This window comes from Diuraphis noxia, unplaced genomic scaffold, assembly GCF_037042655.1.
Source record: "Diuraphis noxia isolate RWA-SAM2 unplaced genomic scaffold, SU_Dnox_SAM2 contig0002, whole genome shotgun sequence".
NCBI classification, from domain to species: domain Eukaryota; kingdom Metazoa; phylum Arthropoda; class Insecta; order Hemiptera; family Aphididae; genus Diuraphis; species Diuraphis noxia.
In genome coordinates this window covers 69,712,513-69,725,808 of record NW_028301712.1, presented here as the reverse complement: position 1 = coordinate 69,725,808, position 13,296 = coordinate 69,712,513, and the positions used below count along the sequence as shown (strand labels likewise).

The 13,296-nt window shown below is 28.8% G+C and overlaps 1 protein-coding gene across 2 annotated transcripts in view; it reads left to right on the top strand.

The window, feature by feature from the left end:
* The window catches only part of Fife (regulating synaptic membrane exocytosis protein fife), a 212,593-nt gene that overhangs the window by 133,091 nt on the left and 66,206 nt on the right, over positions 1 to 13,296 (top strand). For both annotated transcript variants that reach the window (XM_089219690.1, XM_089219689.1), the window contains exon 6: positions 11,923 to 12,192. In XM_089219690.1, coding sequence (XP_089075816.1) covers positions 11,923 to 12,192 — 270 coding nt within the window. The remainder of the gene's footprint in view (positions 1 to 11,922; positions 12,193 to 13,296) is intronic.

The following is a 13,296-nucleotide window of genomic DNA, read 5'->3' as shown; positions in this document are numbered from 1 at the left end:
GTCGTAGTGGGTACGCTTCCTACGCGTTAACCGGAAATTCGAACCGTATTTATGTTGGAAATAATCTCATATTATATACTCGTCATCGTCGCACTCGTTCAGATGCCATTATTTTCCATTCGCCCATTTGTACACGATAAAATATTTTATTTAATTTTACGAAAATATCGCATATACACATATGGGATCGGTCTATAAATACATATTATATAATATTATCATGTACACAATACACGATATTATGTCTTCTATAACAACGCAGTAGGCATATAAGAATATATTATGCAGTAAATCATATTTTTATGATGTAAAACGGCATCGTTCGGATTTATTTTTATCATTACTCGTTTACTCAAGGCTATAACGAGTTTGAGCAAAATGAAAAACTTTATAGAAAAACCAACCTGTACTTGTGTATGATACACGTTAGTTGTTTATTGTACGTAGTGTACGTTGATGGATTGTACTACTTATTGTACTATATACATCTAGCCAGGTTTCTTTTTTATGTTTGTAATAATAACTTTCGTACCGTCGCATATCGCATTGCGTTTATCGACACACAGACAGTTACGATACAGTTCAAAGAAATCAACCGTAATTTAAATATCAAAAACGTGATTTCCCGGATAACGATACGGCAATGGAACGTTCTGCAACGTGATAGTTTTCTGTATATATAAACTGCGTGGGGATAGAATAAGAGGTTCTCGCGGGTGCGAAGTGTTATTTGTACAAGGCGAGACATTATTTATACAAGTGATACGACAAATGTGAGAAACAATGTGGCGGAATGCCGAGATAAACGTAATTAAAGAGAACAAGATATTATACACGTATATAATATAATATAATGCGTATCGTAGTACAGAAGCAGATGAAACACATAATTTTTGCTCGTGATTTTAATGCACTCTCTCCGTGTACCTATTGCGATTAAACAGAGGAAAAAATATATTATTCAAATGTATGTTGTATATATTTATTTTTAGTTTCATTGAAATTACTTCTTTGAAATGTGCGCATTAGAATACATTTAAAATATATAGTTTTCTGCCTTTATGTGTAAAAAAATACTTATGTCTTTAGAAAAGCATATTTATTCTAAAACAACAACAATGCGAACGTATTGAATTAGAATAATTTAATATATATATTTTTAAGAAATACACAGGAGATGCTTATATAGAGTTGTGGATTTAAATTTTTTTTTTTTGAGAAATTTCTTAGTTATTCACCAAAAATGATCCATGTTACTTCATAGAGAATAGACTATCCGTAATACAGTGTGGAGCTGAGATATATATATATATATTTAATATAATATATGACTTCTATAATTTAAATTTAACACAGCATATGTTAATTAGATATCATATTATCATGAGGGTATATTATTATCATAAAATGTCAATACATTTTTTTTTTTAATGGCCCCTGGGCCGTATTGCGTATACTATAAAAAATAGCCCCTTTACCCCTCATCACCACAGTTACGGCACTAATTTAGGGCATTATTTATTATTTATTATTATACAATTTAGTTTCATGGAGTAGTTATTACATGTAATTCTAGATTAAAAAAGTCTAAATAAACGAGGTCAATGTGGTTTAAAATCCATAATTTTTAACCTACCTATGTAAAGAAATGTAAAAATATTATACATTTTATAAGTCATTTTTGTTTCGTTAAATTGGCTGAGTCTCGTGAAATGTTGTTACTGAATTTATTATACATATTTATTAGTATCTGATAAGAGTTAAGATAATAACAACGCAATATTATGTCGGTTGAAATAAAAGGTTGAAAAATATGGCAAGTAAATTATACCGAGTTCACATTTCTAAACACCTATGTGTATTGTAACGAACACAGAATTCTGACTATAGCCGATACTCCACAGCAAGTAGCTGGAGATGTCGACTATTGCCAACAATTAAGTGCGCTCATGGACCGTCGGTACAATCATGTACTATGATTAGTGATTACTATTAGAATATGTGGCATTGTTGCCTGCACCCGTCGGTACCCCAGACGTGGTGGTGCATAATATGTTCATATTAGAGACCCAGCAGCAACACCAAGAGACACTCCGTCACCAGATCCGAAATTAGTAGTGGCTGTCTGGTTAGTAGTAAGCTTAGCTTTGCCCAGAGTCGTGCAAAGGGGGAGAGGAAATTAGGGCAAGTGCCCCAGGGTGGCAAAAGTAGCAATATTTTATAGAGCGGCAAAAAAGTAGGTACTTTTCCATTAGTTTATACTCCAAATTCGCCACGGTCACAAAAATTGAAATATCTACTATCTATTTTAAGATAAAATATTTTATCTATGAACAATGTATTGTAAATAATTGTAATTTATGATTATGGACTGGTGTGTGTGCCTACACTGGCTTGTTGACCTTTGGGTGGCGGCGGGGGCGGGTGATTGAACGGGTAATTAACAAGCTATTTTTAACCATTTTCGGAAAATTTATTGTTATTGAATCATCGACATGATAATAACTTGATATACTAATATAAATATTTTTATTAATAAAATTATAATAATACGATGGTAAATTGTAAACGGTCTCGCACTGTCATAGTGTTATGTCGCTATATTTTTATATTATTCAATATTCACTATTTAGTATTTTATCATACGACGGAAAGTGACAATTGTACGTACAACAAACTACGAAGGCTTAAGAGTTTATTACAATTTTTACATAGTTTATTTACATTGAGTAATTTTATTATAATATTCAAGTGGATCATCATTTTATTTTTTTAAATGGCTGATGCAAATAAACGTAAACGTTTTTTTTCTGATATGGAAAATATTGAAGCAAGTGAACTACGTAAAAAGCACTAAGGCTTGTGGAGTATTATGTTAATGATTTAGAAGTATAATTGGTTGAAGAAATCGTTCAATTTAAAAAATACATAATACATTTTCTCAACGAAACCAAAAACATGCAAGGGATGTTAAAATACCTTAATAATAATCTATCATTAAACACAACTTTTCCTAATGTTGAAATTGCTTTAAAATTATTTATTTGTATGCCATGTTCTAAACCCAGTGGAGAAAGGTACTTTTCTGTTTTGAAGACAGTCAAAAACTATTTAGTATTTACGGTCATCATTATCAAATGAGAAAACATCAGCATTATCAATATATGTATTGAAAATGAAATTATCAAGAATATCAGTTGGACAAGTCTTGTTAAAAAATTCTCAAAACTCAAAACTAGAAAAAAAACATTGGTATAAAGTTATTTATAAAATCGTTATTCAATATTATAATATAAAAAAAAAGGTTGTTGTTATTCATGTTTTTAAACATTTATTCTTACTACCTCCTAACCAAATTCATTGTTTATTAATTGAGTTGTTTTACTTGTTCATTTATTAATTATTATAAATATAAATAATTCAATGTGAAGTGACCGGATAATAATAACATTTTGAATGGTTTCGATTTTTGGGGGGCTTTAAGAAAATGTCTAATGCCCCCTCCCCTCTCTTACGACCACTTGAGATTAGGGGCGCCAAATCTAATCGCCCTAGGGCGCCACTGATGGTTAGCACGGTACTGGCTTTGCCACCTGTTTTAATGGGTCGGTTAGTGGAGCTCGTATCTACTATGCCGGACCAAGGCTAATGGTAGGTTCTTAGTTCGCTTAGTTCGCTTAGTTTACTTTTCGTGCCCAGTACTGCCGCCGTCGAATCCGAACGCGCCGTAGCCGTCTACCGAATTGCTCATGGTTTATTAGTATTGCCGCCGTCGAACTTAAACGCGCTGTTGCTGTCTGATACCGTCGAACAACCATTTCACCAGGTCCAGGTGAACTTGCCGGGATAACGTCATATTATGCTATTATCCATGCCCATCGAGCGGCGAAGGAAAAGGATAAGAATCTGACCGCGTTATCATATCAACACGGTAGTAAGTACACAGAACAGAAACTTTGTTCTGTGGTAAGTACTTCAATTATTAATTATGATTGGGACTGATTCTTATTGTATAATTAAACCACGTATTTATATTATATTTATGTTACAGTATATTTCGTATAAGATACTGTCTAAAGAAGATATTTTAATAATTTGATATTGTATTATAAACTTTATTAGTAATGTATTAATTAAATGTACAAACTCTAGCTTTTGTCAAAATAAATAAACATTTTATTATTTAAACTGAAATTGTGTTCAATGTGAACTGGCGCCCAACCAATACGACTATTCATTATAATACACCTAATATTGTGTCGATAACAGTATACAAAGAAGATAATAACACAATACAAATTATATGAGACATATTAAAATATTACCTACCTTATATATTGTGTTATATAGCTTGTTCTTAAAACGTATACAATTTTTATGGCTAATATTATATTATATTTCGTGTCTAAATTATTTGCTATTATATTTACGACTTTTGTATTATTAAAAAGTACCCATCTCTTTTTTTTCATTTATAAAATTTTAATTGTTTCTACATAATATTTGTTTTTACAATTTTCGAAAAGGTATCTGTAAAGGTTAAAATATAAAATAAACAATATAGGTAAGCAACTGCTTTACTAACATAGTTAAGTAAAAAAAAAAAAAAAATGATAATTTGCGTATAAAAAAAAGTATAATAAACTACAACCTGAGTATATTTTATTACTTTATAATTCACCTCTTGTATTTAAAATAACAAATATTTATGTATAAAATATGAGCAAGAAGATTTTTTTTCTCTCATACATTAAAAGTTTACAGACCGTCAAACTTTTCCCATTAGCTTCCCCATTTTCTTATTTTTTTTTTTACGAACGATATACTTTTCAAATACGATGTTCTCATATTGTAACGCTTCAATAAAACTCCAATTACTTAGATATTAAAATCTGATTAAACACATAAATTGATCGATCAATAGCAGTTCGGAATAACTAGTGCCTAATTGACCTAGTTTTTCGAGCTTGTTCGAAATATTTTTTTTTTTATATGAAACAATGGTCAGTTTCCGTACGTTGTGTGTATATATTGGGAATTTTTATTATATTTGATTTGTTTGGAGTTGAATGAATGTATTAAATTTGTTTATTATAATAATATTATTATTTGATATTTACACCGTTATAAAAATAAGTTAGATGTAAAATTTATAAACTGAAATATCTTACTATATAATAATCCAAATTATAAATTTAAACTTATCATTTAGACATATATTAATAACCCCCACATACTTCAAAATAGTTATACAGAAGAACTAAAAATTGGTGTATTTTTATATTTTATTAATTATAATTACCGTTATTGTTTCTTTTGAAATGTAAAATGTAGTTATTCATTAAAGTTTTGTAAAATGTTGCTTTGTTTTTGTTAGTTTTTATTTATTCGATTGTTACAGCATTCATAATATATTTCATTACAATAGGTAACAATTTTTGTCAAAACTTACAAGTCGTACAATGCAATTTGTATAAGTTTTATAATATAATAATTAATAAATATTCAACATGCTTCAAGTGAATTACGTTACTCGAATTACTCGAACTAAGAATCCGTTCAATAACAACATCCGTTTGATACATAATAGCTGTTAATTATTGTTATAATTGGATCGTGGTGGTGTTCTACATTTTAAAGTGCACAAACTATTTCAAAAGATTTTTGTTTCTCTTTAGTATTTAGTTTTTAATTTATATTATATTAAGGAACTGGTGTCGTGACTTGTTATTAATAAAAAATAAATAAATAAAAATAAAAAAACAACTAAGTCCTAGACAACGTTAATTCCCAGCCAAGTGTCAATAATGGGTGATTTCTTAATTCAAAATAGTCATACAACTATTATAATATCATATATACTTATTGTACATGTTGTCCAGATTGTGTATTTCAAATTGTAAAATAAAAAATAATAATATTGTACTAATGTAAATCGTATAATAACATACTGAACTAAATTTAAAATGCAAATAAACAAATAATAATAATAATGATAATATTATAATTAATTAACATAATAACTTTTTGATTTAATTCTATCTGTGTTGGATCTCTGGAAATAACAGTCATATAATATACCTATATTGTGTATATACGTTATAATCCATTGTTATGAAATCAACACGTCTGTGAAACACACAATACAGTATTTTTGATTGTTATCTTCGTGTTTCGATAATTTATTGGCCGTGTAAGTATAAATAGGTTAGCTGCAGTTCAATAAGCGATAAACCTATCAATTATAATATTTCGTATATGAAACATATTATACACTACACGTGCACATCGCATTTAAATTTTAAATAGGATCCGAGTTGATTAATTAAATAATTTAAGAGAGCTGGAGGCATGAATAGCTGTATAGATTGTTTAAAATTAAGCATAATAATAATATAATGGAATAAATGCTAAAAACTAAACATTTATTGCCTAGTCGTTTAAAAATGCGTTACATACTATATATTATTCATACTTAATGGTCAATTGTTGTAAATGAGTGCAATTAAATATTTTATGTAAACGAAAAAAACATATTTAACTATATACCATAAACTTAACAAAAAATACAATTATGGATACTTGAATAAATTGAAAAATATACGTTGTATTGATTAATAATTTTTAAATAATAAAATAGGATAAAAACAAGTATTCAAACTATGGATTTTTTTAGACGCGTAAAACAATAGTACGTCACTTGCTGATATTACTGATATTTACAAAAAATTGACATAATGCAAACGAAAATGTTGTATAATATATATATATATATATTAGAGTCTTCGAGTTAAACAGTAGATAAATTAAATTAAAAACAGACATCTGTTGAAAAAATATACTTGTTTTTGTAATAAAAATAAATTGTTAATTTCTTGTTTTTACTATTTTGTATTTATATATATTATCTTGTATTTTTATTTATAAACCCATACTATGCTATTTAATATTTTATACAAGTTTTTAATCATAAATGTTTCATTTTTAAATATACAATGCATCATACATTATATTATAGTATATATTAAATGTCAATTATGTATTTATTATATCATTTTAATGAAAATTATAATATTATTCCTGATGAGTAAATACGAATAAGATTAAATATCAGCAAAAAATAAAAATATATTATGGTATGACAATGAACAAAACATAGAATCCCATGATAAATTATTTAATAATTCCAATAATTTTACTTTATTATTCATTTACTATGGCCCTTTATTTGTATGATTCTGGTTTGAACTTCAAAATAATACATGATTGTTAGAATTCAACAGTATAACTAGTGTGTAAGTAGATACTGAGAATATGTAATGTTTGGTTGATGTGTAATGTGTTTAATGTTCTTATATAAATAAGCGAATCCACATAAAGTCAAATAATAATTATGCATATTTTATTTTAATAAGAAATCGTTATCATATACTATAAGTCAACAAAACTAGGTAAGCGCCAGAATCGTCGTGAGCATGAACAAACTTTAACAGCAGGTGTTATTGCTGAAATTGTCTACTCCAATTTAACTTTTATAATAAAATGTAGATTCATATTTAAAAATATTTTGAAAAACTGATAATTTTATCTTGAGAATTCACACGTGTTATAATACTACATGGTATTTTATAGTAAAAAATTATAAATCACCATGATAAAAATATCAACAATATCAAGCAATGATTTTTTTGTGTATTATTAGAGTAGAAAAAACTAGCTTATAAAGTGTTTATTTCAAATCAAATAGTTCAAAAACGTCGCATAAAAAAAGATTTCAACTTTTATGCGACAATACTTTTATTATTATCTATTATTATATAAATATAAGAATTTTTTAACAATAGTATATTACCTATAGTGTTATCGGTGAGCAAAATCGCGTTAACAGGGTTAATCACAAGAAAACAAAAAAATACAAGTCCACCCACATACATTATACAAGGTGATTCGCCAAGCATGTTCACCCCCTTTTGTCCTATATTAAAAAATATTTTTAATTTTATAGTTTTTTGGTATACCTACTTAAAAATTATAACTTATATTTTCAAATTCGTAGATATTTTATAGTACCTACTTAAAGAGTAATACAGGTATAAACTTATTTGTTTCCAAATGAAAACATTACTACTCTTGAAAAGTACCAAATATTATTTATTTTTTATCTTTTTTAATGTTGATGCATTAAAATAAAAACGTGAACGAGTAGTTTTTTAATTATCAAACTTATTTAAACTCTGTGTATTATAACACTTACAGTTAATAAGGTATAAAGAAAACAATTTATTTTCTTTTTTTTTTTGTCCAACAGATACGTGTGTTCAATAAAATTAAATACTATAAAATACATCTGATAGTCAGTGTTAAAAAAATAATAAAAATCTTATGTATGTAAAACAAAATTAAATACTATGGGAGTGTTAATCTATTGGAATTACATAATATGCGATTCTAGGCGTCACAATATTTTAGCATAAGTTGCAATTTTAATAATTAATATATTATTAAGTTTTAGTTTATTAAATAATTTGATTTTTACTAAAGCGTATTTAATATTTATGGTAAGTAAATTATTCAACATAACTGTCCACGGACAGATATTATAAAGTAGGTATAACACCATTAAGTTAAGCATTTCAATTCTATGTATTTATTTTATTTTATATAAAATATTTTATCATCCAAGGATACTTGAACATTTTAACATAATCTATAGGTTAACTCGATATTACCATAAAGTTTAAAATGAACTACCCTTAGTCTGAATAATGTTGTACATAGGTAACATTAAATTTACCATCGAGATGTCGATATTTATTCATAAAATATATAGTTTGGTTTTTCGAACAATAAAGAACGGTTTAGAAATTCCCTTTAAAATATTGTTTGTATACAAATGATTTCAGTTCCATTAACGTAAAGATATTAAAATAAAACTCTGTATTTTTTTTTTCCATTATTGTGTTGCTGCGTAAAAGATGCTATAAGGGTAAAATATAAAAGGCGTAATTATTTCACCCTTTTAATCCCACACATTATCACGGTGATTCATTTCTGTCAAAAAATAACATGTCAAACATAATTATAATATCATGTTCCTTGAAATGACAAACTATAGCGCATTATGTTACATTTAATGTCTATGCTGTATTGTTGTTAAATACTCTTAATACTATTTTGTCGATAAAATAAAAAAATTTCACGTACGCTACCGATTTTCTACGCTTTTAAAAAAGCCGAGAAATCCTGGAAGGACCACCACCAACTCTTTTGCATCAATTCACTTCAGAACGACTCCTATTAAGCTACCTATACTTAAACGTCAATGCGTGGTACCGGGGGTTTTTAGGTTTAAAAATTAGAAGTTCACTGCCTCCCAAACAGTGGACAGGCACGCGGGCAGCCCTTAATAGTGGGGGTTCTAAGTTTTCGTTTTATGTTTACATACATTTACATGTATAATACGTAAAATGTATAACTATTTAGTGGTTTCACCACCATTTCTACACACCGTAAATGGTCCCAATGGTGTAGACTTTTTTGAAAATAACTCATCGATCTCCATCGTGGACGCGAAGTCGACGTGTCCTGCATAAACACCATCCCGCGTGCCTAAATTATTTTAGAACGAAATTATCGATGTGAAGTGGCAACCATTTATGGGCTATTATACTATAGTACAATAACATAATAGTGACAATAAGTTATATTTTCACAGTTTGCGGTCGTTTTCCAACGGAGGTCCCAGATAGTATAATACTGAGTACCGATAAACACTCAAATGAATACTAATTGCAAGCATATAATGTTGAAATTAAATTGGCATGCGCATTTTGCATAACTTTATTATCGTATAGCAAAATAACGATTATTTATTTTGTGTCATTATACTGTAGAGATATGTTATGACAAAATCAAAATTTATCATACGCTTCATAGTTTTTAGTTTTTTCTGAAAAATATTTCGGATAAAATAATGGTAGTGCGATAGCATAGCCTGGATTATAGAAGGGGGATTAGTAGGTATAAATTATACTAAGCTTATTACAATTTTGGTAGAAAAACATTAGAGGAAAATGTCAATTGGTTGAGTGAGGGGGGGGGGGAGGTTAAACACCTAAAACCCACTGACTGCACTGATAATGATACCATTTATTATTTGTATTCATGATAAAAATAATTAATCGAAATATCAAATACAAAATATAGGATAACGAGACACAAACATAATATTTTAGCATCTATAATAATAGTAGTAGTTATTACAATTTGAAATAATACATTTATAAATCGACACTTATACGAACATTTATTGTCCCCTTGACTGTAATATAACTATCATTCACGCACAGCCTTTGAAAACGTCATGTCGTCATCATCATATCATCACCGATTGTGATGGCGCTTATCGAGATGGATATCATATCTATCTGGATATTTTCTTGACAAATATTCGTCATGGAATCTGACAGCGACAATGGTCTTGTCGTTTGGGATCCAAAACAAATTATGAGTATAGAGCCAGCAGCTACCTAGTATTATTTTGACAAATTATACAATAATACTTAAGAATTCCACGCTTTCTCCGTCCGCGTAGTATAATGCACAGCTGATGATTTAATGATATTTTCCACAGTTTATTTCTCATCTCGTCGGTTTTCCGTCTATAATTTCAAAACAACATCACACTGCTCTTCGATACCTAACAAGTAATAGTACTATAATGATTGAACCACTGTAGATACCAATGTCTCACAATTTATGCAGCTGAATGATATAATATTCCATGTCAAATAATTTTCAACATTTACAAGGTCCAACATATCAATTTATTTACACATACATTTGCATGGTATTTCTATAACGATAATATGACCATTAGAAGGTAATGATAAAAAAATTAAATACTAAAAGGCATATATATTGAAATTAAATATGCAACATTTCTTTTTTTCGATCAATAGGATGTATATCACAAGTTTTCCTATTTGCTTATCCCAATAACAGACTTTGGTAAATTGCTTTTAAAAAGTATATGAAATAAATCATTCAGAATATTAATTCGAATATCTCATAAACATAGTATTTCGAATAATGTAATAGTCGCATTACCTAACGTATCTTATATTTGTATAGGTATATATTTTATTTTATGTAATAAACGATGGCGAAACTGTCGACGTAATGCGCAAGCAGTTTTGGCAACGTCGTCGATGTCACGAAAAAAAGAAAAGCATTTCAAATTAAGTATTCCAAAAATACTAAAAAAATACTAAATACTAGACCAATGATACTTTTCTCTGAGAAAATTTGAAATTAGCACCAGCATTTATAATTTAATATACTTATAATATTGTTAACATTTCCAGAAAAAAAAACCTAGGATAAATAAAGGATCATTTTTTATACTGATAAAATCCTTTCAAAAAATATTTCCTTCAATTGTTTAGAATACATTTTGTGAAAAGTATTTTAAAAGTATTCGGCGATATACATTATTTAGAATATACTACCCAAAACTGCCTAATTGTGAAATTCGTTTTAGAAATAATCTTATGATAGGTAGCGTGTAAATCGTGTTTCTGACGTAAATAATTGTAATATGCACTTTGTTTTTTTTTTTTTGTAAGAAGAACCCGCGGCAACATAGGCCATTGGGTGTGGGGTGGTACGGTAGGGGTTATTTTTGTATGTTTGTAGGTTTTTAAGTGGGTAGGGTTGTAACACGTGTTTGTGTATGCGTGGCAAGGATATGTTGCTAAAAATCCCTGGTGGTCACCCATCCCGGAGCTAGCAACTGCGGCCGGTATGTACGCTCAGTGCGTTTCCGAAGATTGAGCGTACGACCGCGCCTCACCAAGACACTATGTACTTTGTTGTTTGGCCATTGGTTGACTAATTGTTTTTCTGTTATATATTATGTAGAACACTTGGTGCTGCAGTATTTGCCGACGTAAACAACAAAGTACGTCGATATTGCAACCGGTGATGACGCAAAACTCTACCGACAGCTTGTTGGACGTACCCATAGCAGACACGCTACAGCGGCGGCATTCGGACGTGAAAATTGGGCGGAATTCCGGGAATGCCGGATCTGGTAACGGATCTCTGGGATCGGGACTGGCGCCACCAAGGTCACCCGAGCTTCGACGACACTCGGACGTGTCACCCGCCACACTGAAGGACATGGAAAAAGTAAGTTCACCTTTTAACTTTAAAAAAGCGGGAATGTGGATATCACTCTGCTGTACATGCAGTAGGTTACAAGTGGGTTACCGTAATGGATGGAGTTAAATTTGAATCCAATGATATTATATCATTGTATATGAAATACAAAAAACGATTCAGAGCGGAGACGGTTTATCTGTCTAGGATATATTATAGATTATTCTTACTTATTATTACTTATTTAAATATTTGACTTTCCGGTGGACATTTTTTTTTTTTTTTTTTTTTTGATAATGGTAGACAAACTTATAAGGAATATAGAATTAAATTTTCAAATCTTAGATTTAAAAATAAAAATGTTCATGAATTTCTAAGATAATTTGAACATTGCCGTAATATTCACGTATTTAGTAAAAATTTGAACTTTGAATGCTTATAAAAAAAATTGTGACTATGTATTTCTTTCATTTTTCAACTCCTATTGTAACAATATGTTATGAGTCTTGTATTGAATTTTCAAGCTGTTCTACTCAACAAATACATTTTTATCGATATTAATTTAAAAAAAAACTGATAATGATTGAAAACTGCATATGCCTGTAAAGTATAAATAGTTCAACATAAGTCAAAATTTTTTGAAAATTGCCTGGTGGATCGAAAATACTTATATAAATAATCGGTGAAAATTGTATGTATCTATGACTTATACTTTTTGAATAATAACAAATGTTTAAAATCGTTTGAGGATAAATCGTTATCGTTACGCTATTTCGTAAAAATTTAAAATTCGAACGCCCTTAAAATTTTTCCTATAATGATGCTTCGAGTTTTCTCTATAGCTACTTGAAGGAAAACTTAGTGTTGTATTTTTAATCCTTAGTTATAAACACAAAAAGTTTTATGATTTTTCAACTTCAAAATTACTTTCAAATTTTCACATTTTTGACATATTTCGTGAAAATTTGAATTATAAACGCTTATAAAAAAAAATTGTGACTAACGATTTTTAATTTTTTTTAGCTACAATAAGAACAACTCATAAGGAACCGTGTATTAAATTTTCAAGTTTTTTTGGTCGTCCAACATTTTTTTACCGACACTTCAAAAAAATGCTAAATATCTCCTAGCTGC